At 44.4% G+C, this 25667-nt stretch overlaps 1 protein-coding gene across 6 annotated transcripts in view; it reads right to left on the bottom strand.

Annotated features, from left to right (window-relative positions):
- The window catches only part of LOC115201754 (calpain-1 catalytic subunit), a 55321-nt gene that overhangs the window by 9992 nt on the left and 19662 nt on the right, over positions 1–25667 (bottom strand). For all 6 annotated transcript variants that reach the window (XR_003879806.1, XM_029765640.1, XM_029765638.1 and 3 more), the window contains 16 exons: positions 24614–24683; positions 22583–22701; positions 19766–19899; positions 19400–19568; positions 18464–18547; positions 17707–17792; positions 17382–17456; positions 13022–13182; positions 4243–4412; positions 4089–4100; positions 3675–3886; positions 3532–3571; positions 2068–2133; positions 1853–1910; positions 1576–1640; positions 408–476 (listed from right to left, as the gene is read on the bottom strand). Coding sequence is in view for 5 of the 6 variants with exons in the window: in XM_029765640.1 (XP_029621500.1) it covers positions 408–476; positions 1576–1640; positions 1853–1910; positions 2068–2133; positions 3532–3571; positions 3675–3886; positions 4089–4100; positions 4243–4412; positions 13022–13182; positions 17382–17456; positions 17707–17792; positions 18464–18547; positions 19400–19568; positions 19766–19899; positions 22583–22701; positions 24614–24683 (1590 nt within the window). In the remaining variant the exon portion in view is untranslated. The remainder of the gene's footprint in view (positions 1–407; positions 477–1575; positions 1641–1852; positions 1911–2067; positions 2134–3531; positions 3572–3674; positions 3887–4088; positions 4101–4242; positions 4413–13021; positions 13183–17381; positions 17457–17706; positions 17793–18463; positions 18548–19399; positions 19569–19765; positions 19900–22582; positions 22702–24613; positions 24684–25667) is intronic.

The raw sequence follows: 25667 nt of genomic DNA on the forward strand, positions 1-25667 counted from the left end.
TACCATATTCTCTATAGCACAGCCAACATGCACAGCGCTTACTGTGAAAATTACATTAAAATACGCACTGTCAGCTTTATAGTGGCTGGCACTATAGCGCGCCTTGGATTGAATCCCACCATACAGATTTGGAAGAGGAAGTACATTTCCTTTTCATGATACTGTACATATATATTTTATATATTTTTTATTTATATATATTTATTTATTTGTATGTTCTGTTGTTTCTGTTACAAAAGACGAAGATGAATGCAGAGTAATATTTCTTTAATCGGTATTGTGGTCCTTCGAGCGAAATACAAACCAGGGCCCTAAGGAATTACAGTCCCCTGAGCTCTCACCAACAGCAGGACATGGAAATCTAATCTCCTTCTAGTTGTGTGGTAGATAGATAAACCAGACCTTACCAGCCACTTCCTGATCTTATTCCAGAGGAGCTGGAACTCTATCAGGCCTAGATGGGCACTGCCATCTTTCTGAGTGATCTCTGGGTCAAAGAATGTAGAGGAATAAAGAGAAACTACTCCAGTAACTGACTGATTGTCTGAAACACTCAATAACTGGCTGACTGTCTGAAACACTCAATAACTGACTGACTGTCTGAAACACTCAATAACTGACTGGCTGTCTGAGACACTCAATAACTGGCTGACTGTCTGAAACACTCAATAACTGACTGACTGTCTGAAACACTCAATAACTGACTGGCTGTCTGAGACACTCAATAACTGACTGACTGTCTGAAACACTCAATAACTGACTGACTGTCTGAAACACTCAATAACTGACTGGCTGTCTGAAACACTCAATAACTGACTGACTGTGTGAAACACTCAATAACTGACTGTCTGAAACACTCAATAACTGACTGTCTGTCTGAAACACTCAATAACTGACTGACTGTCTGAAACACTCAATAACTGGCTGACTGTCTGAAACACTCAATAACTGACTGACTGTCTGAAACACTCAATAACTGACTGACTGTCTGAAACACTCAATAACTGACTGTCTGAAACACTCAATAACTGACTGTCTGTCTGAAACACTCAATAACTGACTGACTGTCTGAAACACTCAATAACTGGCTGACTGTCTGAAACACTCAATAACTGACTGTCTTACTGAAACACTCAATAACTGACTGACTGTCTTACTGAAACACTCCAATTACTGACTGACTGTCTTACTGAAATACTCAGTAACTGACTGACTGTCTGACTGAAACACTGAATGACTAAAACACTCAATAACTGACTGACTAAAACACTCAATGTCTGACTGAAATACTCAATAACTAACTGATTGACTGTCTTACTGAAATACTCACTCAATAACTGACTGACTGACTGTCTGACTGAAACACTCAACTGACTGACTAAAACACTCAATGACTGACTGTCTGACTGAAACACTCAATAACTGACCTACTGTCTTAATGAAACACTGATCAGGGTCTCCACCATAGAAAGAGAATGACTAGAACTCTTCCCCAACTGAATTGGAATGACCATTCTAGTCATTCTATGTCTGTGGTGGGGACCGTGATCAACACAGACAGACCGTAGAGGATACATCCATGAGGTTGACCATGGTCCTACAGGACTCCATACTGAAACCGTCTGTCTTCAGGTCTTTGTCTGAAAGCACACAACCCCCACCAAACATTCAAACTGACGATCTGAGTCTTTCTACAGCAGAACCCACAAGAAATACACCTCCGGTCCTCCTGAGAAGAGGGGGGGGGGGGGGGGGGGGGGCGATTACACCAATGGTGGCCTGTCCTGTGGTTTGGGGTCAATAGTGTATGAGGACATTGTGGGTTCAAACGAACGGAAACCTGTGTACTCACGTCTAGTCACCACCCTGTTCAGGATGGTCCTGAGTTCACGAACAGATATCTCCATGTCCTATAGTCACAGAGGGGACAATGAGTAAACCATGTTTTCAGACATAGATCTTAAGAGGTTCAAGGATATTTGTTAGCTAAACTACATATAGCATAGCTGATATTCCTACGATTGGTCATCTCTTAACTTAGCAAACAGATCAATAAGGGAAACCTACCTCTCCTGCAAGCTGAGCGAACATGGATTTGAAAGAGTCGTCGACGTCATCTTCACTGATGAGGTCCTGTAAGGGACGGTGACGTCATTTAAACCATTTCATCAGATGTAAGAATGAGTATTCAATAACATGATAATGAAGTCTCTACATCAGGGATATTTTATTTATTTTATCCCTTTATTTAACTAGGCAAGTCAGTTAAGAACAAATACTTATTTTCAATGACGAGCCTAGGAACAGTGGGTTAACTGCCTTGTTCAGGGGCAGAATGACAGATTTGTACCTTGTCAGCTCGGGGGATTCAATCTTGCAACCTTTCAGTTACTAGTCCAACGCTCTAACCACTAGGCTACGCTGCCACCCCTCAACTAGAATGAGTATTCAATAACATGAAAATGAAGTCTACGTCAGGGATCATGAACTAGATTCAGCCGCTTGTCAGAGATGCTAATTGACCACAACTAAGCCCAAAAAGAGATTGTATTTGAAAATCATGTTATTGACATCGCTTTGTGCACAGGGGGCATTGTCATGCTAAAACAGGAAAAGGGCCTACCCCAAACTATTGCCACAAAGTTGGAAGCACAGATTCGTCTACAATGTAATTGTTTGCTGCAGCGTTAAGATTTCCCTTCACTGGAACTAAGGAGCCCAAACCATGAAAAACAGCTCCAAACCATTATTTATCCTCCACCAAACTTTACAGTTGGTACTATGCATTGGGGCAGGTAGCATTCCCCTAGCATCCGCCAAACCCAGATTAGTCCGTCAGACAGCCAGATGGTGAAGCGTGATTCATCACTCCAGAGAACACGTTTCTACAGCTCCAGAGTCCAATGGCGGCGAGCTTTACACCACTCCAGCCAACACATGGCATTGCGCATGGTGATCTTAGGCTTGTGTGCAGCTGCTCGGCCATGGAAACCCATTTCATGAAGCTCCTCACGAACAGTTCTTGTTGCTGACGTTGCTTCCAGAGGCAGTTTGGAACTCAGTAGTGAGTGTTGTAACAGAGGACAGATCATTTTTTACACTCTTCAGCACTCGGCGGTCCTGTTCTGTGAGCTTGTGTGGACTACCACTTCGCGGCTGAGCCGTTGTTGCTCCTAGACGTTTCCACAATAACAGCACTTACAGTTGACCGGGGCAGCTCTATCAGCGCAAAAATTTGATTAACTGACTTGTTGGAAAGGTGGCGTCCTACGACGGTGCCACAGTGAACGTCACTGAGCTCTTCAGTATTGGCCATTCTACTGCCAATGTTTTCCTATGGAGATTACATGGCTGTCTATTCTATTTTATACACCTGTCAGCAACGAGTGTGGCTGAAATAGAAGAATCCACTCATTTGAAGGGGTGTCCACATACTTTTGTCTATATAGTGTATATATATATATATTTTTTTACTAAAAACTTTCGGGGGCCAAAAGAAAGAGAGTGACTACAGGTGTTGAGAAAACCCACCTCATCTTCCAAGTCTGCAGATATCATATCATCTAGCTCTCTGGAATGAGAAAACAGACACAATGAAAATCAACACACACATACACAACCGCACATAAACAGACAACCCCCCCCCCAACACACACACACACACACACACTTACTCTGTCTCGGACTGTTTCTCAGTGAAGACTCGGAGGACAAAGTCGGCCTCCTTGCCAGACTCGAAGGTGGAGGGGACGATGAGATATTCTCCTGGAGGCAGACGGAGACGGTTGCTGACCTCTCTCAGGTTGATGAAGGTCTCAGAGCGAGCGCAGGATGAGTGGTTAAGGAAAAAGTCTTTCTTTAGGTGCACGTTCTGACAGCCCCTGTACTGCAGAGGATCATGGTAGAAAACAGAGACAGAGAGACGTGGGTTTGAAGCTCAACTAGATGTGATTTTAAGTGTGTATCATTCAAATGAACAAATAATTAAGACATACCCTAGGAAGTGATCATTTGTACAAATGTGTCAATGCATGAAACTGCATGAAGCAAATTCCTGAAATATATAGCTGTGGTGAAACCTTCCATACCTCTTCTGGAATCTGCAAAACGAAAAGAGGAAAAATCATGAAGCTTAGTAACTTCAAAAAATGAATGTCTGTGAGCAAGTTATTTAACCATTATTTAACCAGACAAGTCAGTTAAGATCTAATCATTTATAACGATGGCCTGCTTGTCTCTCACCTCGTAGATGGCGAACCCGATGGTGTGCATGTCCTGTCCCTGTCCCCGGTACCTCCTCCTGTCCTTCTGCATCAGAGCCACCAGGAAGCTACAGGCCACCTCATCATCCTCAGGGTCGTCATCCTCCTCCAGCAGAGTGATCTTATACTGGGGGTTGATCCAGAACGTGTCTGGAGTAACAGAGAGATAAGACAGAGTTATACTGGGGGTTGATCCAGAACGTGTCTGGACTAACAGAGAGATAAGACAGAGTTATACTGGGGGTTGATCCAGAACGTGTCTGGACTAACAGAGAGATAAGACAGAGTTATACTGGGGGTTGATCCAGAACGTGTCTGGAGTAACAGAGAGATAAGACAGAGTTATACTGGGGGTTGATCCAGAACGTGTCTGGAGTAACAGAGAGATAAGACAGAGTTATACTGGGGGTTGATCCAGAACGTGTCTGGAGTAACAGAGAGATAAGACAGAGTTATACTGGGGGTTGATCCAGAACGTGTCTGGAGTAATAGAGAGATAAGACAGAGTTATACTGGGGGTTGATCCAGAACGTGTCTGGACTAACAGAGAGATAAGACAGAGTTATACTGGGGGTTGATCCAGAACGTGTCTGGAGTAATAGAGAGATAAGACAGAGTTATACTGGGGGTTGATCCAGAACGTGTCTGGAGTAATAGAGAGATAAGACAGAGTTATACTGGGGGTTGATCCAGAACGTGTCTGGAGTAACAGAGAGATAAGACAGAGTTATACTGGGGGTTGATCCAGAACGTGTCTGGAGTAATAGAGAGATAAGACAGAGTTATACTGGGGGTTGATCCAGAACGTGTCTGGACTAACAGAGAGATAAGACAGAGTTATACTGGGGGTTGATCCAGAACGTGTCTGGACTAACAGAGAGATAAGACAGAGTTATACTGGGGGTTGATCCAGAACGTGTCTGGAGTAATAGAGATAAGACAGAGTTATACTGGGGGTTGATCCAGAACGTGTCTGGAGTAATAGAGAGATAAGACAGAGTTATACTGGGGGTTGATCCAGAACGTGTCTGGAGTAATAGAGAGATAAGACAGAGTTATACTGGGGGTTGATCCAGAACGTGTCTGGAGTAACAGAGAGATAAGACAGAGTTATACTGGGGGGTTGATCCAGAACGTGTCTGGAGTAATAGAGAGATAAGACAGAGTTATACTGCGGGTTGATCCAGAACGTGTCTGGAGTAACAGAGAGATAAGACAGAGTTATACTGGGGGGTTGATCCAGAACGTGTCTGGAGTAATAGAGAGATAAGACAGAGTTATACTGGGGGTTGATCCAGAACGTGTCTGGAGTAACAGAGAGATAAGACAGAGTTATACTGGGGGTTGATCCAGAACGTGTCTGGAGTAACAGAGAGATAAGACAGAGTTATACTGGGGGGTTGATCCAGAACGTGTCTGGAGTAATAGAGAGATAAGACAGAGTTATACTGGGGGTTGATCCAGAACGTGTCTGGACTAACAGAGAGATAAGACAGAGTTATACTGGGGGTTGATCCAGAACGTGTCTGGAGTAACAGAGAGAGATAAGACAGAGTTATACTGGGGGGTTGATCCAGAACGTGTCTGGACTAACAGAGAGATAAGACAGAGTTATACTGGGGGTTGATCCAGAACGTGTCTGGAGTAATAGAGAGATAAGACAGAGTTATACTGGGGGTTGATCCAGAACGTGTCTGGACTAACAGAGAGATAAGACAGAGTTATACTGGGGGTTGATCCAGAACGTGTCTGGAGTAACAGAGAGATAAGACAGAGTTATAATGGGGGTTGATCCAGAACGTGTCTGGAGTAACAGAGAGATAAGACAGAGTTATACTGGGGGTTGATCCAGAACGTGTCTGGAGTAATAGAGAGATAAGACAGAGTTATACTGGGGGTTGATCCAGAACGTGTCTGGAGTAACAGAGAGATAAGACAGAGTTATACTGGGGGTTGATCCATAACGTGTCTGGAGTAACAGAGAGATAAGACAGAGTTATACTGGGGGTTGATCCAGAATGTGTCTGGACTAACAGAGAGATAAGACAGAGTTATACTGGGGGTTGATCCAGAACGTGTCTGGAGTAACAGAGAGATAAGACAGAGTTATACTGGGGGTTGATCCAGAACGTGTCTGGAGTAATAGAGAGATAAGACAGAGTTATACTGGGGGTTGATCCAGAACGTGTCTGGAGTAACAGAGAGATAAGACAGAGTTATACTGGGGGTTGATCCAGAACGTGTCTGGAGTAACAGAGAGATAAGACAGAGTTATACTGGGGGTTGATCCAGAACGTGTCTGGAGTAACAGAGAGATAAGACAGAGTTATACTGGGGGTTGATCCAGAATGTGTCTGGACTAACAGAGAGATAAGACAGAGTTATACTGGGGGTTGATCCAGAACGTCTCTGGAGTAATAGAGAGATAAGACAGAGTTATACTGGGGGTTGATCCAGAACGTGTCTGGAGTAATAGAGAGATAAGACAGAGTTATACTGGGGGTTGATCCAGAACGTGTCTGGAGTAATAGAGAGATAAGACAGAGTTATACTGGGGGTTGATCCAGAATGTGTCTGGACTAACAGAGAGATAAGACAGAGTTATACTGGGGGTTGATCCAGAACGTGTCTGGAGTAATAGAGAGATAAGACAGAGTTATACTAGGGGTTGATCCAGAACGTGTCTGGAGTAATAGAGAGATAAGACAGAGTTATACTGGGGGTTGATCCAGAAAGTGTCTGGACTAACAGAGAGATAAGACAGAGTTATACTGGGGGTTGATCCAGAACGTGTCTGGAGTAATAGAGAGATAAGACAGAGTTATACTGGGGGTTGATCCAGAATGTGTCTGGACTAACAGAGAGATAAGACAGAGTTATACTGGGGGTTGATCCAGAACGTGTCTGGAGTAATAGAGAGATAAGACAGAGTTATACTGGGGGTTGATCCAGAACGTGTCTGGAGTAATAGAGAGATAAGACAGAGTTATACTGGGGGTTGATCCAGAACGTGTCTGGAGTAACAGAGAGAGATAAGACAGAGTTATACTGGGGGGTTGATCCAGAACATGTCTGGAGTAACAGAGATAAGACAGAGTTATACTGGGGGTTGATCCAGAATGTGTCTGGAGTAACAGAGAGATAAGACAGAGTTATACTGGGGGATTGATCCAGAACATGTCTGGAGTAACAGAGATAAGACAGAATTATACTGGGGGGTTGATCCAGAACGTGTCTGGAGTTATAGAGAGATAAGACAGAGTTATACTGGGGGTTGATCCAGAACGTGTCTGGAGTAACAGAGAGATAAGACAGAGTTATACTGGGGGTTGATCCAGAATGTGTCTGGACTAACAGAGAGATAAGACAGAGTTATACTGGGGGTTGATCCAGAACGTGTCTGGAGTAACAGAGAGAGATAAGACAGAGTTATACTGGGGGGTTGATCCAGAACATGTCTGGAGTAACAGAGATAAGACAGAGTTATACTGGGGGTTGATCCAGAATGTGTCTGGACTAACAGAGAGATAAGACAGAGTTATACTGGGGGGTTGATCCAGAACATGTCTGGAGTAACAGAGATAAGACAGAATTATACTGGGGGGTTGATCCAGAACGTGTCTGGAGTAACAGAGAGATAAGACAGAGTTATACTGGGGGTTGATCCAGAACGTGTCTGGAGTAACAGAGAGATAAGACAGAGTTATACTGGGGGTTGATCCAGAACGTGTCTGGAGTAACAGAGAGATAAGACAGAGTTATACTGGGGGTTGATCCAGAATGTGTCTGGACTAACAGAGAGATAAGACAGAGTTATACTGGGGGTTGATCCAGAACGTGTCTGGAGTAACAGAGAGATAAGACAGAGTTATACTGGGGGTTGATCCAGAACGTGTCTGGAGTAATAGAGAGATAAGACAGAGTTATACTGGGGGTTGATCCAGAACGTGTCTGGAGTAACAGAGAGATAAGACAGAGTTATACTGGGGGTTGATCCAGAATGTGTCTGGACTAACAGAGAGATAAGACAGAGTTATACTGGGGGTTGATCCAGAACGTGTCTGGAATAACAGAGAGAGATAAGACAGAGTTATACTGGGGGTTGATCCAGAACGTGTCTGGAGTAACAGAGAGATAAGACAGAGTTATACTGGGGGTTGATCCAGAACGTGTCTGGAGTAATAGAGAGATAAGACAGAGTTATACTGGGGGTTGATCCAGAAAGTGTCTGGACTAACAGAGAGTTAAGACAGAGTTATACTGGGGGTTGATCCAGAACGTGTCTGGAGTAATAGAGAGATAAGACAGAGTTATACTGGGGGTTGATCCAGAAAGTGTCTGGACTAACAGAGAGATAAGACAGAGTTATACTGGGGGTTGATCCAGAACGTGTCTGGAGTAATAGAGAGATAAGACAGAGTTATACTGGGGGTTGATCCAGAATGTGTCTGGACTAACAGAGAGATAAGACAGAGTTATACTGGGGGTTGATCCAGAACGTGTCTGGAGTAATAGAGAGATAAGACAGAGTTATACTGGGGGTTGATCCAGAACGTGTCTGGAGTAATAGAGAGATAAGACAGAGTTATACTGGGGGTTGATCCAGAATGTGTCTGGACTAACAGAGAGATAAGACAGAGTTATACTGGGGGTTGATCCAGAACGTGTCTGGAGTAATAGAGAGATAAGACAGAGTTATACTGGGGGTTGATCCAGAACGTGTCTGGAGTAATAGAGAGATAAGACAGAGTTATACTGGGGGTTGATCCAGAACGTGTCTGGAGTAACAGAGAGAGATAAGACAGAGTTATACTGGGGGGTTGATCCAGAACATGTCTGGAGTAACAGAGATAAGACAGAATTATACTGGGGGGTTGATCCAGAACGTGTCTGGAGTAATAGAGAGATAAGACAGAGTTATACTGGGGGTTGATCCAGAACGTGTCTGGAGTACCAGAGAGATAAGACAGAGTTATACTGGGGGGTTGATCCAGAACGTGTCTGGAGTAACAGAGAGAGATAAGACAGAGTTATACTGGGGGGTTGATCCAGAACATGTCTGGAGTAACAGAGATAAGACAGAGTTATACTGGGGGTTGATCCAGAATGTGTCTGGACTAACAGAGAGATAAGACAGAGTTATACTGGGGGGTTGATCCAGAACATGTCTGGAGTAACAGAGATAAGACAGAATTATACTGGGGGGTTGATCCAGAACGTGTCTGGAGTAACAGAGAGATAAGACAGAGTTATACTGGGGGTTGATCCAGAACGTGTCTGGAGTAACAGAGAGATAAGACAGAGTTATACTGGGGGTTGATCCAGAACGTGTCTGGAGTAACAGAGAGATAAGACAGAGTTATACTGGGGGTTGATCCAGAACGTGTCTGGAGTAATAGAGAGATAAGACAGAGTTATACTGGGGGTTGATCCAGAATGTGTCTGGACTAACAGAGAGATAAGACAGAGTTATACTGGGGGTTGATCCAGAACGTGTCTGGAGTAATAGAGAGATAAGACAGAGTTATACTGGGGGTTGATCCAGAACGTGTCTGGAGTAATAGAGAGATAAGACAGAGTTATACTGGGGGTTGATCCAGAACATGTCTGGAGTAATAGAGAGATAAGACAGAGTTATACTGGGGGTTGATCCAGAATGTGTCTGGACTAACAGAGAGATAAGACTGAGTTATACTGGGGGTTGATCCAGAACGTGTCTGGAGTAATAGAGAGATAAGACAGAGTTATACTGGGGGTTGATCCAGAACATGTCTGGAGTAATAGAGAGATAAGACAGAGTTATACTGGGGGTTGATCCAGAATGTGTCTGGACTAACAGAGAGATAAGACTGAGTTATACTGGGGGTTGATCCAGAACGTGTCTGGAGTAATAGAGAGATAAGACAGAGTTATACTGGGGGTTGATCCAGAACGTGTCTGGAGTAACAGAGAGAGATAAGACAGAGTTATACTGGGGGGTTGATCCAGAACATGTCTGGAGTAACAGAGATAAGACCGAGTTATACTGGGGGTTGATCCAGAATGTGTCTGGAGTAACAGAGAGATAAGACAGAGTTATACTGGGGGGTTGATCCAGAACATGTCTGGAGTAACAGAGATAAGACAGAATTATACTGGGGTGTTGATCCAGAACGTGTCTGGAGTAATAGAGAGATAAGACAGAGTTATACTGGGGGTTGATCCAGAATGTGTCTGGACTAACAGAGAGATAAGACAGAGTTATACTGGGGGTTGATCCAGAACGTGTCTGGAGTAACAGAGAGAGATAAGACAGAGTTATACTGGGGGGTTGATCCAGAACATGTCTGGAGTAACAGAGATAAGACAGAATTATACTGGGGGGTTGATCCAGAACGTGTCTGGAGTAACAGAGAGATAAGACAGAGTTATACTGGGGGTTGATCCAGAATGTGTCTGGACTAACAGAGAGATAAGACAGAGTTATACTGGGGGGTTGATCCAGAACGTGTCTGGAGTAACAGAGAGATAAGACAGAGTTATACTGGGGGTTGATCCAGAATGTGTCTGGACTAACAGAGAGATAAGACAGAGTTATACTGGGGGGTTGATCCAGAACGTGTCTGGAGTAACAGAGAGATAAGACAGAGTTATACTGGGGGTTGATGCTGCTGTCGTCCAGTTTTGTTTTATTATGCACCTATAAGTCTTTAGTAAGACTTTACATAGCCCATCTGTAAATGACCCACCCAACTACCTCATCCCCATATTGTTATTTATTGTTTTTCTCCTTTGCACCCCAGTATCTCTACTTGCACATTCATCTTCTGCACATTTATCACTCCAGTGTTTACACTGCATATAGACTTTTCTACTGTGTTATTGACTGTGTGCTTTGTTTTATTCCAAGTGTAACTCTGTGTTGTTGTATGTGTCGCACTGCTTTGCTTTATCTTGGCCAGGTCGCAGTTGTAAATGAGAACTTGTTCTCAACTAGCCTACCTGGTTAAATAAAGGTGAAATAAAATCAAATAAAAATAAAAGTATTTAGTAAACATCATATCTGAACTGTTGTTCATGCTCTGGTATGGTGTTATGTTGACTAGGTATAGGATCCGAGGCGTTGGACGTTAGTTGCTACTTCACAGTAGGGCAATTTGAAAATAAATTTTAAAAAATGTGTTTTTTATTTATTGCAGAAATGCTTTCTTGAACATGTGAACTTTCATGTGCTTTAACTGGTCTGTTCATATGAATAGACATGTTAACTGATTAATCTAGTTTAGCCAAGGAGAGAGAACTGAGCTATACAGGGAGAAAGACAGGATGCTTTCCGGCTGAGATAATGGGGTGGTGAGTCCTGATTGGTCTGTCATGTCACAGGGTTCTGTCTACAACACAATGGGCTCTTCCCTGGTCAGTATGTAGATCATCTTTGCTAACGTGGATTTTTGGAAAGCTATGGACAACTGCCAAAGTGTGAAAACCTTCACAAAATCTTTTAAAGGGCATTTTCTTGAACTTGTCACCTAAATGGGATGATTAATGTATCAACGTTTTAAAGCAGCATGACTTCCCCACATTAACTATAGTGGTATATATAACATTTAGAAGCTCTGAGTCTGTACTTTTGTAAGAATAAACAAATCACTTACATTCGACTTAGGCCTCAATAGAGAAATCTGGACACAAATATTCTGTGTTCTGGTATGTGATCTGATTCTGACTCACTCGGGTGGTTCCTTCCTGCATCCCCCAGCTACCCCGGTATTCTCTGATTCAGAGGTGTTGGGTTAAATGTGGAAGATACATTTCAGTTGAATGCATTCAGTTCTACAACTGACTAGGTATCCCCCCTTTCCCCTTTCTTCTACTGTAAATCTCCTGTAAATATTCTAGGTGTTCTGGTATGTTCTACGTGTTCTGGTATGTTCTACGTGTTCTGGTATGTTCTACGTGTTCTGGTATGTTCTATGTGTTCTGGTATGTTCTACGTGTTCTGGTATGTTCTACGTGTTCTGGTATGTTCTATGTGTTCTACGTGTTCTGGTATGTTCTACGTGTTCTGGTATGTTCTATGTGTTCTACGTGTTCTGGTATGTTCTACGTGTTCTGGTATGTTCTATGTGTTCTACGTGTTCTGGTATGTTCTACGTGTTCTGGTATGTTCTATGTGTTCTGGTATGTTCTACGTGTTCTGGTATGTTCTATGTGTTCTGGTATGTTCTACGTGTTCTGGAATGTTCTATGTGTTCTGGTATGTTCTATGTGTTCTGGTATGTTCTACGTGTTCTGGTATGTTCTATGTGTTCTGGTATGTTCTACGTGTTCTGGAATGTTCTATGTGTTCTGGTATGTTCTATGTGTTCTGGTATGTTCTACGTGTTCTGGTATGTTCTATGTGTTCTGGTATGTTCTACGTGTTCTGGTATGTTCTATGTGTTCTGGTATGTTCTACGTGTTCTGGAATGTTCTATGTGTTCTGGTATGTTCTATGTGTTCTGGTATGTTCTACGTGTTCTGGTATGTTCTATGTGTTCTGGTATGTTCTATGTGTTCTACGTGTTCTGGTATGTTCTACGTGTTCTGGTATGTTCTATGTGTTCTGGTATGTTCTATGTGTTCTACGTGTTCTGGTATGTTCTACGTGTTCTGGTATGTTCTACGTGTTCTGGTATGTTCTATGTGTTCTGGTATGTTCTACGTGTTCTGGTATGTTCTATGTGTTCTGGTGTGTTCTGGTATGTAAAATATGTACTAGTCAACTGTGTGTGACTCACTGGGGTGGTTGCGGCAGCCCCCGGCGGTACTCCCCCGTCTCCACATGCCGTGGAACTTGATGGTGTTCCAGTGGCTGAGGCCGTCCTCACTCAGAGCGTCCGCCGTCAGGTTACAGATCTCCAGACGGGAAAACTGCCTCAGGAACTCCTGGAACGACATCCTACAAGGAATAGAACATAGTTATAACATCAAATCAAAAATGTATTAGTCACATGCACCGAATACAATTACATTTTAGTCATTTAGCAGACGCTCTTATCCAGAGAGACTTACAGTAGTGAATGCATACATTTCATACATTTTTTCCCCCCCCGTACTGGTCCACCGTGGGAATCGAACCCACAACCCTGGCGTTGCAAACACCATGCTCTACCAACTGAGCCACACGGGACAATGAAATGCTTACTTACGAGCCCCGAACCAACAGTGCAGTTTCAAAAAAATACGGATAAGAATAAGAGATAAAAGTAACAAGTAATTAAAGAGCAGCAGTGAAATAACAATAGCAAGATTATATACAGGTGGGTACCGATACAGAGTCAATGTGCGGGGGCACCGGTTAGTTGAGGTAGTATGTACATGTAGGTAGAGTTATTAACGTGATGATAGCAACAGAGAGTAGCAGCAGTGTAAAAGAGGGAGGGGGGGGGCAATGCAAATAGCCTGGGTAGCCATTCGATTAAATGTTCAGGAGTCTTATGGCTTGGGGGTAGAAGCTGTTTAGAAGCCTCTTGGACCTAGACTCGGCGCTCCAGTACCGCTTGCCGTGCGGTAGCAGAGAGAACAGTCTATGACTGGGGTGGCTGGAGTCTTTGACAATTTTTAGGGCCTTCCTCTGACACCGCCTGGTATAGAGGTCCTGGATGGCAGGAAGCTTGGCCCCAGTGATGTACTGGGCCGTTCACACTACCCTCTGTAGGGCCCGAGCAGTTGCCATACCAGGCAGTGATGCAACCAGTCAAGATGCTCTCGATGGTGCCGCTGTAGAACCTTTTGAGGTTCTGAGGACCCATGCCAAATCTTTTCAGTCTCCTGAGGGGAATAGGTTTTGTCGTGCCCTCTTCACGACTGTCTTGGTGTGCTTGGACCATGTTAGTTTGTTGGTGATGTGGACACCAAGGAACCTGAAGCTCTCAACCTGCTCCACTACAGCCCCGTCGATGAGAATGGGGGCGTGCTCGGTCCTCCTTTTCCTGTAGTCCACAATCATCTCCTTTGTCTTGATCACGTTGAGGGACAGGTTGTTGACCAGGAGAACTTTGTACGTGTCTTTGTGTGTGGTGTATAGGTGGTCCAGTGTTTTTTTCCCTCTGGTGGCACATTTAACATGCTGATAGAAATTTGGTAAAACGGATTTAGGTTTCCCTGCATTAAAGTCCCTGGCTACTAGGAGCGCCACCTATGGGTGAGCGTTTTCTTGTTTGCTTATGGTGGAATACAGCTCATTCAATGCTGTCTTACATGCTGACCAGACCGGACACTGCTCGCGCACGCCAACGAGCATCTGCGTTGCCAAGGGCTAAAATAGAACTCCTTTCTATTTCTGACGCAGATCGCGCTACAAGTCCTGCCTCTCCCATCTCCTCATTGGTTTATAGAAGCAGGTACCCACGCGCCCTCTTCTCATTGGTTATACCCACGTGGGTGATTGAAAGACGAAATGTTTTGCCGGTTGTCGTGGTAATACTATGAAAGTGTAGATGCCAATCACAATATAAGTTCAAAGATTAAAAAGGCCTGGAAGGGGGAGAGATGACTAGAAACGATTCGGTTGGCCGTTTTATCTGAGGATCAGTTGTCGGAGTAGAGGACCTTGTGCATTTCAGGTAAAATAACATCTCAATGTTTATATCAAATGAGCTAGCAAGTGCAAGCTAACTAGCTAAATTGCCATACATGTTTAATGCTTTTCGACCTGTCTCCAAATGAATGTAATTGGTTCAGAGATGGTTTTGATATTTTAACCTGCGTGTCGAGTTTGGTGTATGGGGACAAAATAAATGTATGCACGATAGCACACGATGGCGCACGCGCGCAGCCGGTTTGGGTTCCGTGTTAGTGCCAGCCTCTGACTGTGGTGGTATGTACACAGCTACGAAAAATACAGATGAAAACTCTCTAGGTAGATAGTGTGGTCTACAGCTTATCATGAGAAACGCTACCTCAGGCGAGCAATAGCTTGAGACTTCCTTACAAAAATACATAGTCCGCCGCTGTAACGCCCTGGCCATAGAGAGGGGTTTTTTGTTCTTTATTTTGGTTAGGCCAGGGTGTTACATTGGGTGGGCGTTCTATGTTTTGTTTCTATGTGTTTGTAATTCTTTGTTTTGGGCCGTGTGTGTGGCACCCAAATCAGGCACAGCTGTAGTTCGTTGTGGTTGATTGGGAGTCACACATAAGTGCATGTTTTTCCGTTGGGGTTTGTGGGTAATTGTTTCTGTTCAGTGTGTTAGCTGTCAGTACTGTTTAGCTGTCGGTTGTTTCTTGTTTTGTAGTTATATAGTGTTCTTTCTGTATTAAATTATGAACACTAACTCCGCTGCACCTTGGTCTTCTTCCAACGACAGACGTTACAGCCGCCCCTTGTCTTACCAGACGCCGCTGTTCCATCCTGCCGGTACAGCGTATAACCAGCCAGCTGTATGTTGATATTGTCGTCGTTCAGCCACGACTACGTGAAGCATAAAATGTTACATTTTTATAGTCATAAGATCGAGATTTCCAGGCTTATATTTCTATTTATTTGTTAATATTTTAGTAATTTAGCAGATGACTGTGGTGGCCACTCCATTATAGACAGAATACCAGCTGACTGCTTCTTCCCTAAATAGTTCTTGCATAGTTTGGAGCTGTGCTTTGGGTCATTGTCCTGTTGTAGGAGGAAATTGGCTCCAGTTAAGCGCCGTCCACAGGGTATGGCATGGCGTTGCAAAATGGAGTGATAGCCTTGCTTTTTCAATATCCCTTTTACCCTCTACAAATCTCCCATCACACTCCTCCAGCATCTTTTCATTTTTTCTGTGCCTCACGAATGTTCTTCTTCGTGATCCGAACACCTCAAACTTAGATTCATAACACTTTTTTCCAATCTTCCTCTGTCCAGTGTCTGTGTTCTTCTGCCCATCTTAATCTTTTCTTTTTATTGGTCAGTCTGAGATATGGCTTTTTCTTTGCAACTCTGCCTAGAAGGCCAGCATCCCGGAATCGCCTCTTCACTGTTGACGTTGAGACTGGTGTTTTGCGGGTACTATTTAATGAAGTTGCCAGTTGAGGACTTGTGAGGCGTCTGTTTCTCAAACTAGACACTCTAATGTACTTGTCCTCTTGCTCAGTTTTGCACTGGGGCCTCCCACTCCTCTTTCTATTCTGGTTAGAGCCAGTTTGCTCTCTTCTGTGAAGGGAGTAGTACACAGCGTTGTACGAGATCTTCAGTTTCTTGGCAATTCCTCGCATGGAATAGCCTTCATTTCTCAGAACAAGAATAGACTGACGAGTTTCAGAAGAAAGTTCTTTGTTTCTGGCCATTTTGAGCCTGTAATCGAACCCAGAAATGCTGATGCTCCAGATACTCAACTAGTCTAAAGAAGGCCAGTTTTATTGCTTCTTTAATCAGACAACAGTTTTCAGCTGTGCTAACATAATTGCAAAAGGGTTTACTAATGATCAATTAGCCTTTTAAAATGATAAACTTGGATTAGCTAACACAACGTGCCATTGGAACACAGGAGTGATGGTTGCTGGTAACAGGCCTCTGTACGCCTATGTAGATATTCCATTAAAAATCTGCCGTTTCCAGCTACAATAGTCATTTACAACATTAACAATGTCTACACTGTATTTCTGATCAATTTGATGTTATTTTAATGGAGATTTTTTTGTTGCTTTTCTTTAAAAAACAAGGACATTTCTAAGTGACCCCAAACTTTTGAACGGTAGTGTATATAATATATTATTATTATTATTATTATTATTATTGTTATTATTATTATTATTAGCTGTTTGCCTAATTCTGATGAAGCCCGATGGAGGCCAAACATATGATTAAAATATCAGGTTTGAAGTGTGAGAGTCACTCAGCAATATTACTAGCTGATGGAATTACAGTAAGCCCACTCAGCACTATAACTAGCTGATGGAATTACAGTAAACCCACTCAGCACTATCACTAGCTGATGGAATTACAGTAAGCCCACTCAGCACTATAACTAGCTGATGGAATTACAGTAAGCCCACTCAGCACTATTACTAGCTGATGGAATTACAGTAAACCCACTCAGCACTATAACTAGCTGATGGAATTACAGTAAACCCACTCAGCACTATTACTAGCTGATGGAATTACAGTAAGCCCAGTCCTACCAGAACTCTCCATCCTCCATCTGTAGATGCAGGTCCTCTTTCTCAGTTGGATCCAACTCATCCCACTCTGAAGAACTGGACACATACAGGGACACAAGAACAGACCACCAATAAGAAATGGAGCCCACCTAGAGGGTTGAGCTGGAAACTAAGGGAATGGGTCTTCCATTATGTGTTATGCAAGTTTCAGGATTGTGGTGACAATCTGGGGTTAGTGGTCGTTGTGTAGGTTGTTACTAACCTGTTGGTTCAGGATTGGGAATGTGGAAGTAGTGGTTCTGTTACAGCAGTGTTAATGTAAGGGTTAGAGGTAGTGGAGACTCACTTGTCGCTCCAGGCCCCGGTCCACTCCACCTGTCCCCAGGGGTTCCTCACCCTGATCAGCCTCTCCACCTGACCCTGGTAGTCCACCTGCAACAGGACAGCGGTGGACAGATATCACTAACACTCACAGACACATACAGCAACAATACACACAGTCTACATACTGACAGATATCACTAACACTCACAGACACATACAACAACAATACGCACAGTCTACATACTAACAACACACTAGAAACAGTCTACATACTAACAACACACTAGAAACAGTCTACATACTAACAACACACTAGACACAGTCTACATACTAACAACACCAATACACACAGTCTACATACTAACAACACACTAGAAACAGTCTACATACTAACAACACCAATACACACAGTCTACATACTAACAACACACTAGAAACAGTCTACATACTAACAACAACAATACACACAGTCTACATACTAACAACACACTAGAAACAGTCTACATACTAACAACACACTAGAAACAGTCTACATACTAACAACACACTAGACACAGTCTACATACTAACAACACCAATACACACAGTCTACATACTAACAACACACTAGAAACAGTCTACATACTAACAACACCAATACACACAGTCTACATACTAACAACACACTAGAAACAGTCTACATACTAACAACACACTACAGACAGTCTACATACTAACAACACAGTAGAGACAGGTAAGACCCAGGTAGAACCAGGGTTCCTGGTCAGGTATAAACCTACCTGCTTGAGGCCAGTGACTGAGTAAGCATGTCCTTTCACCAGCTTCTTAAACGTGACAGACTCCATGTCAAAGGCACTGGTTATCTGTAGTCACAAGATGTAATTAGAAAAATACAAGATCCATGATGCATCTGAATCAGTGTTATCTTATTTGGATGAATTGAGTATTTTATGCTATTTTGTGGTGGAGCTGATTTGGAGCCACGCTCTTGCAATGAGGAATTTCCCCTTGGTCTATAATGGTTAAGATGTCAAATCCAACCAGTTACACTATGTCATACAAGTTCATGTTAATGTTATGTTATGACTATGTTAAAGTTCATGATGATGTTGTTTCAAATCAAATGTATTTATATAGCCCTTCTTACATCAGCTGATATCTCAAAGCGCTGTACAGAAACCCAGCCTAAAACCCCAAACAGCAAGCAATGCAGGTGTAGAAGTACGGTGGCTAGGAAAAACTCCCTAGAAAGGCCAAAACCTAGGAAGAAACCTAGAGAGGAACCAGGCTATGAGGGGTGGCCAGTCCTCTTCTGGCTGTGCCGGGTGGAGATTAGAAACCTAGAGAGGAACCAGGCTATGAGGGGTGGCCAGTCTTCTTCTGGCTGTGCCGGGGTGGAGATTAGAAACCTAGAGAGGAACCAGGCTATGAGGGGTGGCCAGTCCTCTTCTGGCTGTGCCGGGTGGAGATTAGAAACCTAGAGAGGAACCAGGCTATGAGGGGTGGCCAGTCCTCTTCTGGCTGTGCCGGGTGGAGATTAGAAACCTAGAGAGGAACCAGGCTATGAGGGGTGGCCAGTCCTCTCTGGCTGTGCCGGGGTGGAGATTATAACAGAACATGGCCAAGATGTTTAAAATGTAGGAACATCAAACTAACTGTCCCCTGGCTGTTTTCCAGGACCGCAGTACCAGGGGGACCAGGGAAGGGGGACTCACGTCGATGGAGCAGCCCAGCAATGAGCCTCTGTCCAGGGCTTTGCCGATGATCCTGTACAGGTCCCGTGGAGCCTTCCGGAGATCGTACATCTCAGAGACACCACCGGTGAAGTCCTCAAAACCTTCTGTGGTACTGCCTCCAGACAGAGCCTCGTAGGAACCATTCAGCCTGACGAGAGAGACACAGGGATACCCATTCACTTATCAGGTCAGCATTATCAACTAGAAGCATATTTCAGAACAAGGATAAACTCTATATGACAGAGTGTTTACACTACATGTACATGGGCCCTGGTTAAAAGTAGTGCACTTAATAGAGAACAGAGCGAACAATTGGGACGCAACCAAGGGATTTTGTTGACATACTTGGAGTAGGCCTTCTCCAGCAGGGCGCTCCAGAACTCATTGCCCTCGGCTGAGTGGACGAACATGAGCTCTCCATCCTTCGTTGGCAGCCGGTCATCAATCACCACGTCCACCCACTCACCAAACTGCCAGAACTGAAGACAGAGAGACAGAATGTTCTTTTTCTTATAGCAACTTCAGCTGGATAGCAAAACACTGAACACAGCTGTCTCCTGAACCCTAGGGTAGGTCTCAAATAAAAAAATGGTGACTTCCTTAAAATTCTACCTCAAAGGGCAGCATTCTTGTGGATTGAGACTGACCTTAGTCTCACAAGCCAATGTTGACCACACAAGTAGTAATAATATGTTATTATTGTTTATCAGTCACCTGATGAACGTTTAAACAAAATTCAGATCCTTAATGTTAAGAAAAATCCCGGACGGGGAAAAAACGCGTTGGGATTTTTTCTCAACACAAAATTAAAATCCTTGCTCTTTCTCTTCACTAACGAGGCCAGAGTGTGTTCAGTCTTCGGTCTGTTGCCTGTATAATATCCTAGCCTATTCATTGATGGTAGGCCCCGCTTTACTGAAGTTGTGCGACATTTCAAGCCAAGAAATTGCGAAATACAGAATTCCATTGCTGATAGATAGACCTAGTGCACGGTTCTGTCTGTCTGGTGGCTGACCTGTCTATACTGATAGATAGATCTAGTGTACGGTTCTGACTGTCTGTCTGGTGGCTGACCTGCCTATACTGATAGATAGACCTAGTATACGGTTCTGTCTGTCTGGTGGCTGACCAGCTTATACTGATAGATAGACCTAGTGTACGGATCTGACTGTCTGGTGGCTGACCTGCCTATACTGATAGATAGACCTAGTGCACGGTTCTGGCAGCAGGCACCAGGCAGGCAGGCAGCAGGCAGGCAGGCAGGCAGCAGGCAGGCAGGCAGCAGGCAGGCAGGCAGCAGGCAGGCAGGCAGGCAGCAGGCAGGCAGGCAGGCAGCAGGCAGGCACCAGGCAGGCAGCTCAAGATTATTTGATTGACAGTTCTGGTCGTCTAGTGATGGAAGTTATGTCCCACTTCAGAAGCTAATTCCTTTATAAAGTAGAAAATGTCCATTCAGAGGCCGTTCTAAACTATCTCCAGAGAAGGCTTTGTGTCGGCATTTAGAAAGCCATAGTGCACCACTTAAAGCCAATTTATGCTTGATCCGAAGCTCTGCACTGCATTGCAGTGCTCCTCCCAAATTGTATAAGAATGCGGAGGGCTCCATATACAGTAGCTCCGGATTGACATGATTGGTTGACGGTAGGTGAGGGGGCGGGAGGTTCGTGAATAAACACAAACTCACTTCCTTGACAACTTCCTTGACAACAGCGCTGCTCCCGGAAGTGTGACTGGCCCTGCCTTCTGCAGAGGCAGTATCACCGTAAATACTGCACAGCCAACGCAGACGTCGGAACTGACCGAGCAGCACTCTTTACAGACAAAACTGTAGCCGAAGTGCTTTCAAGAGAATATGACCAAAGTAAAATATAACGGACTAAACGTTAAGCAAAATTGGCAATTTGTCACAACTACATGGAGATTGTGACTGTGATAACATGGGTTGCATTGTATTATTGTTTTGAACGGTCGTTTTAGGACTGATGCCCAAAATGAACTTTCTACTCATTGCATCCTCATTGGGCGCAGATGAAGATTTGGTCTAAAGTGCATTACTATGGCTTTCTAAAGAAGACAAATAATTAGTATGATTTTAGATAACTAACGTTAGCATTGCTAGCTATTTTTTTTTTGACGAATTTTGTTAGCAAATGACAACATTGGCATCAGTCTAAAGTAAATTTGACGACATGATAATGTTATTTCCTAACTAAATATTATCACTGTCATCGTATTTCCAGGCGACTATTGTGTAATTTAGACAAAACAGTCATTAGCCCCAGTTCAGAATGACTTTAGGGCACCGCTCTGGCGGAGGGCGTCTTGGAGAGCTTTCATAACAATGGCATGACGCGACCGAATGGCACAACCTATGAATATAGTCACTGAATAAGTGTTTCACTTCAAAGTCTATTGCCGGAAGTTACCATACCCGGTCTGCTAGGTGGTTGCTATGTTACCATACCCGGTCTGCTAGGTGGTTGCTATGTTACCATACCCGGTCTGCTAGATGGTTGCTATGTTACCATACCCGGTCTGCTAGGTGGTTGCTATGTTACCATACCCGGTCTGCTAGGTGGTTGCTATGTTACCATACCCGGTCTGCTAGGTGGTTGTTATGTTACCATACCCGGTCTGCTAGGTGGTTGCTATGTTACCATACCCGGTCTGCTAGGTGGTTGCTATGTTACCATACCCGGTCTGCTAGGTGGTTGCTATGTTACCATACCCGGTCTGCTAGGTGGTTGTTATGTTACCATACCCGGTCTGCTAGGTGGTTGCTATGTTACCATACCCGGTCTGCTAGGTGGTTGCTATGTTACCATACCCGGTCTGCTAGGTGGTTGCTATGTTACCATACCCGGTCTGCTAGGTGGTTGCTATGTTACCATACCGGTCTGCTAGGTGGTTGCTATGTTACCATACCCGGTCTGCTAGGTGGTTGCTACTTAAAGTCCCCAGGACATTATGTAATCTATCTATACATTACAATAGACTCAAAGAAGGTCCATTATGGGTCGATCATTTCAGCAAACAAGGGAATAATAAAGGTTATTGAATTTAAGATAATGTAATTGCCTTGCCGATGGCCTTAAAGGATGCTATAACCCTGCAAGTGTGTTTGTAACCTGACAGGAGGGAGATTTGTGTGTGTAGTCGTACCTGAAAGTGGAAGATCCCAGCGTAGTCCTCTTGGAAGGACTGACCATGAGGGACCACTCGGTGGAGCAGCCTCTCATTGAGGGTTAGAGAGGCTATGGCTGCTAGGAGCCAGCAATCACCTGATGGAGGGAGAGAGCAGCGAGGGAGGAGGGCGGAGCAGGGAGGAAGGGCAGGGGAGGAAGGAGGGGGAGGGGGGGAGAGAGTGAAAGAGAGATAGACAGAGAGAGAGAAAAATTGTTGCAATCGTTTAACTAGAACGGCCAGCAGGTGGAGTGTGTACCAGGCTGTGCTTGTAAATGGATGTCAGCCAGGGCCAACCCAGTTCTGGTCCAGGGCATTAGTATGACGTTAGCTCCTCTAGGAAGGAAGGCTCAGTGGCCCTGAGCCAGGACCAAACCAGTGTGTACTGTCCTGCCCCACAGTCCAACTCTGTTCTACCAAATAGGAATTTTCCACACTCAAATTCTGTACTGAACCTGTCAAAGGGGAGTCTTGTTTGATTTCCTGAACCAGCTACAACTACGGCCCTCAGATTTGATGTGAAATAAACAGACCACACATTGATGACTAAAGTAAAAGCATGTTGTAAATCTTGAGTAGGGTGTAGGCAACATGAGACATGATATAGATGAGTGGGCACTATCAGTACATCCTGTATGTAAATACCACTATCAGTAGATCCTGTATGTAAATACCAGAGAGAGGAGAGAAGGAGATCGGTTGGCTTACCTAGCTACCTTACATTGAACGCACTGACTGTAAATCACTCAGGATTAGAGCGTCTGCTAAATGACCGAATTGTATATGTAATTATTGTGTTCTGTCATTCTTGCACAAGCCAAGTACTGTGGTAGACCGTTGGGGGTTTAGCAAAGAGCCTTTCAGGTAGTACTGGTAGACTGTTGGGGGTTTAGCAAAGAGCCTTTCAGGTAGTACTGGTAGACCGTTGGGGGTTTAGCAAAGAGCCTTTCAGGTAGTACTGGTAGACAGTTGGGGGTTTAGCAAAGAGCCTTTCAGGTAGTACTGGTAGACCGTTGGGGGTTTAGCAAAGAGCCTTTCAGGTAGTACTGGTAGACCGTTGGGGGTTTAGCAAAGAGCCTTTCAGGTAGTACTGGTAGACCGTTGGGGGTTTAGCAAAGAGCCTTTCAGATAGTACTGGTAGACCGTTGGGGGGGTTAACAAAGAGCCTTTCAGGTAGTACTGGTAGACCGTTGGGGGTTAACAAAGAGCCTTTCAGGTAGTACTGGTAGACCGTTGGGGGTTTAGCAAAGAGCCTTTCAGGTAGTACTGTGGTAGACCGTTGGGGGTTTAGCAAAGAGCCTTTCAGGTAATACTGGTAGACCGTTGGGGGTTTAGCAAAGAGCCTTTCAGGTAGTACTGGTAGACCGTTGGGGGTTTAGCAAAGAGCCTTTCAGGTAGTACTGTGGTAGACCGTTGGGGGTTTAGCAAAGAGCCTTTCAGGTAGTACTGGTAGACCGTTGGGGGTTTAGCAAAGAGCCTTTCAGGTAGTACTAGTAGACCGTTGGGGGTTAACAAAGAGCCTTTCAGGTAGTACTGGTAGACAGTTGGGGGTTTAGCAAAGAGCCTTTCAGGTAGTACTGTGGTAGACCGTTGGGGGGGTTAACAAAGAGCCTTTCAGGTAGTACTAGTAGACCGTTGGGGGTTAACAAAGAGCCTTTCAGGTAGTACTGGTAGACAGTTGGGGGTTTAGCAAAGAGCCTTTCAGGTAGTACTGTGGTAGACCGTTGGGGGGGTTAACAAAGAGCCTTTCAGGTAGTACTAGTAGACCGTTGGGGGGGTTAACAAAGAGCCTTTCAGGTAGTACTGGTAGACCGTTGGGGGTTTAGCAAAGAGCCTTTCAGGTAGTACTGTGGTAGACCGTTGGGGGTTAACAAAGAGCCTTTCAGGTAGTACTGTGGTAGACCGTTGGGGGTTTAGCAAAGAGTATTTCAGGTAGTACTAGAGTAGTTTTAAAATCAGGTCCTTTGCTCTTTTTTGAAGACTTCTGGTATCTGTTTACGCAGAACTCACCTAGCGCTCCCTGGCAGATGTCTGTTCTGGTAGCTCCTCCCAGGATGAACTGAGGGTCATCTGTCAGCTCCTGGAGAGAAGGAAAGGAAGGACTGGATTAGGCTCTGGTAAAACTAACTGACTGGGAGTGAGAAGTTCCTTCCTGTTCCTGTCTCTACTGGACTGACTGAGAGGTTCCTTCCTGTTCATGTCTCTAATGGACTGACTGAGAGGTTCCTTCCTGTTCATGTCTCTACTGGACTGACTGAGAGGTTCCTTCCTGTTCCTGTCTCTACTGGACTGACTGAGAGGTTCCTTCCTGTTCCTGTCTCTACTGGACTGACTGAGAGGTTCCTTCCTGTTCATGTCTCTACTGGACTGACTGAGAGGTTCCTTCCTGTTCATGTCTCTACTGGACTGACTGAGAGGTTCCTTCCTGTTCCTGTCTCTACTGGACTGACTGAGAGGTTCCTTCCTGTTCATGTCTCTACTGGACTGACTGAGAGGTTCCTTCCTGTTCATGTCTCTACTGGACTAAATGAGAGGTTCCTTCCTGTTCATGTCTCTACTGGACTGACAGAGGTTCCTTCCTGGTCCGATCTCTACTGGTCTCTACTGGACTAACTGAGAGGTTCCTTCCTGTCTCTCTACTGTCTGGTCTCTTCTGGACTGACAGAGGTTCCTTCCTGTTCCCGTCTCTACCGTATGGACTGAGAGGTTCCTTCCTGTTCCTGTCTCTACTAGACTGACTGAGACGTTCCTTTCTAACTGTCTCTACTTGTCCCACACTGCCAGTCTGCCACACAGGCCAGTCACAGTGGCAGCTGAAGGGTGTGAAAGCCATGCTATAGTCTAGATTCAGCAATATACACCAACACAGGTCATACGACACTGATCAACCTGAGTGTCTGTTTCTTCTGGTCCCATAATGCAACACATGCCAGCCATAGCAGCAGCTGCAGCGGCAGAACGTGACAGGGACAGGCATGCTGCTTTATAGACAAGGAAGTAGGAATTCAACGGTCCTGCAGTGTATTATGGGTCCATGGCGTAAACAACAACACTGATGGTCAAT

The sequence above is a fragment of the Salmo trutta genome, chromosome 10, assembly GCF_901001165.1.
Source record: "Salmo trutta chromosome 10, fSalTru1.1, whole genome shotgun sequence".
Classification (NCBI taxonomy): domain Eukaryota; kingdom Metazoa; phylum Chordata; class Actinopteri; order Salmoniformes; family Salmonidae; genus Salmo; species Salmo trutta.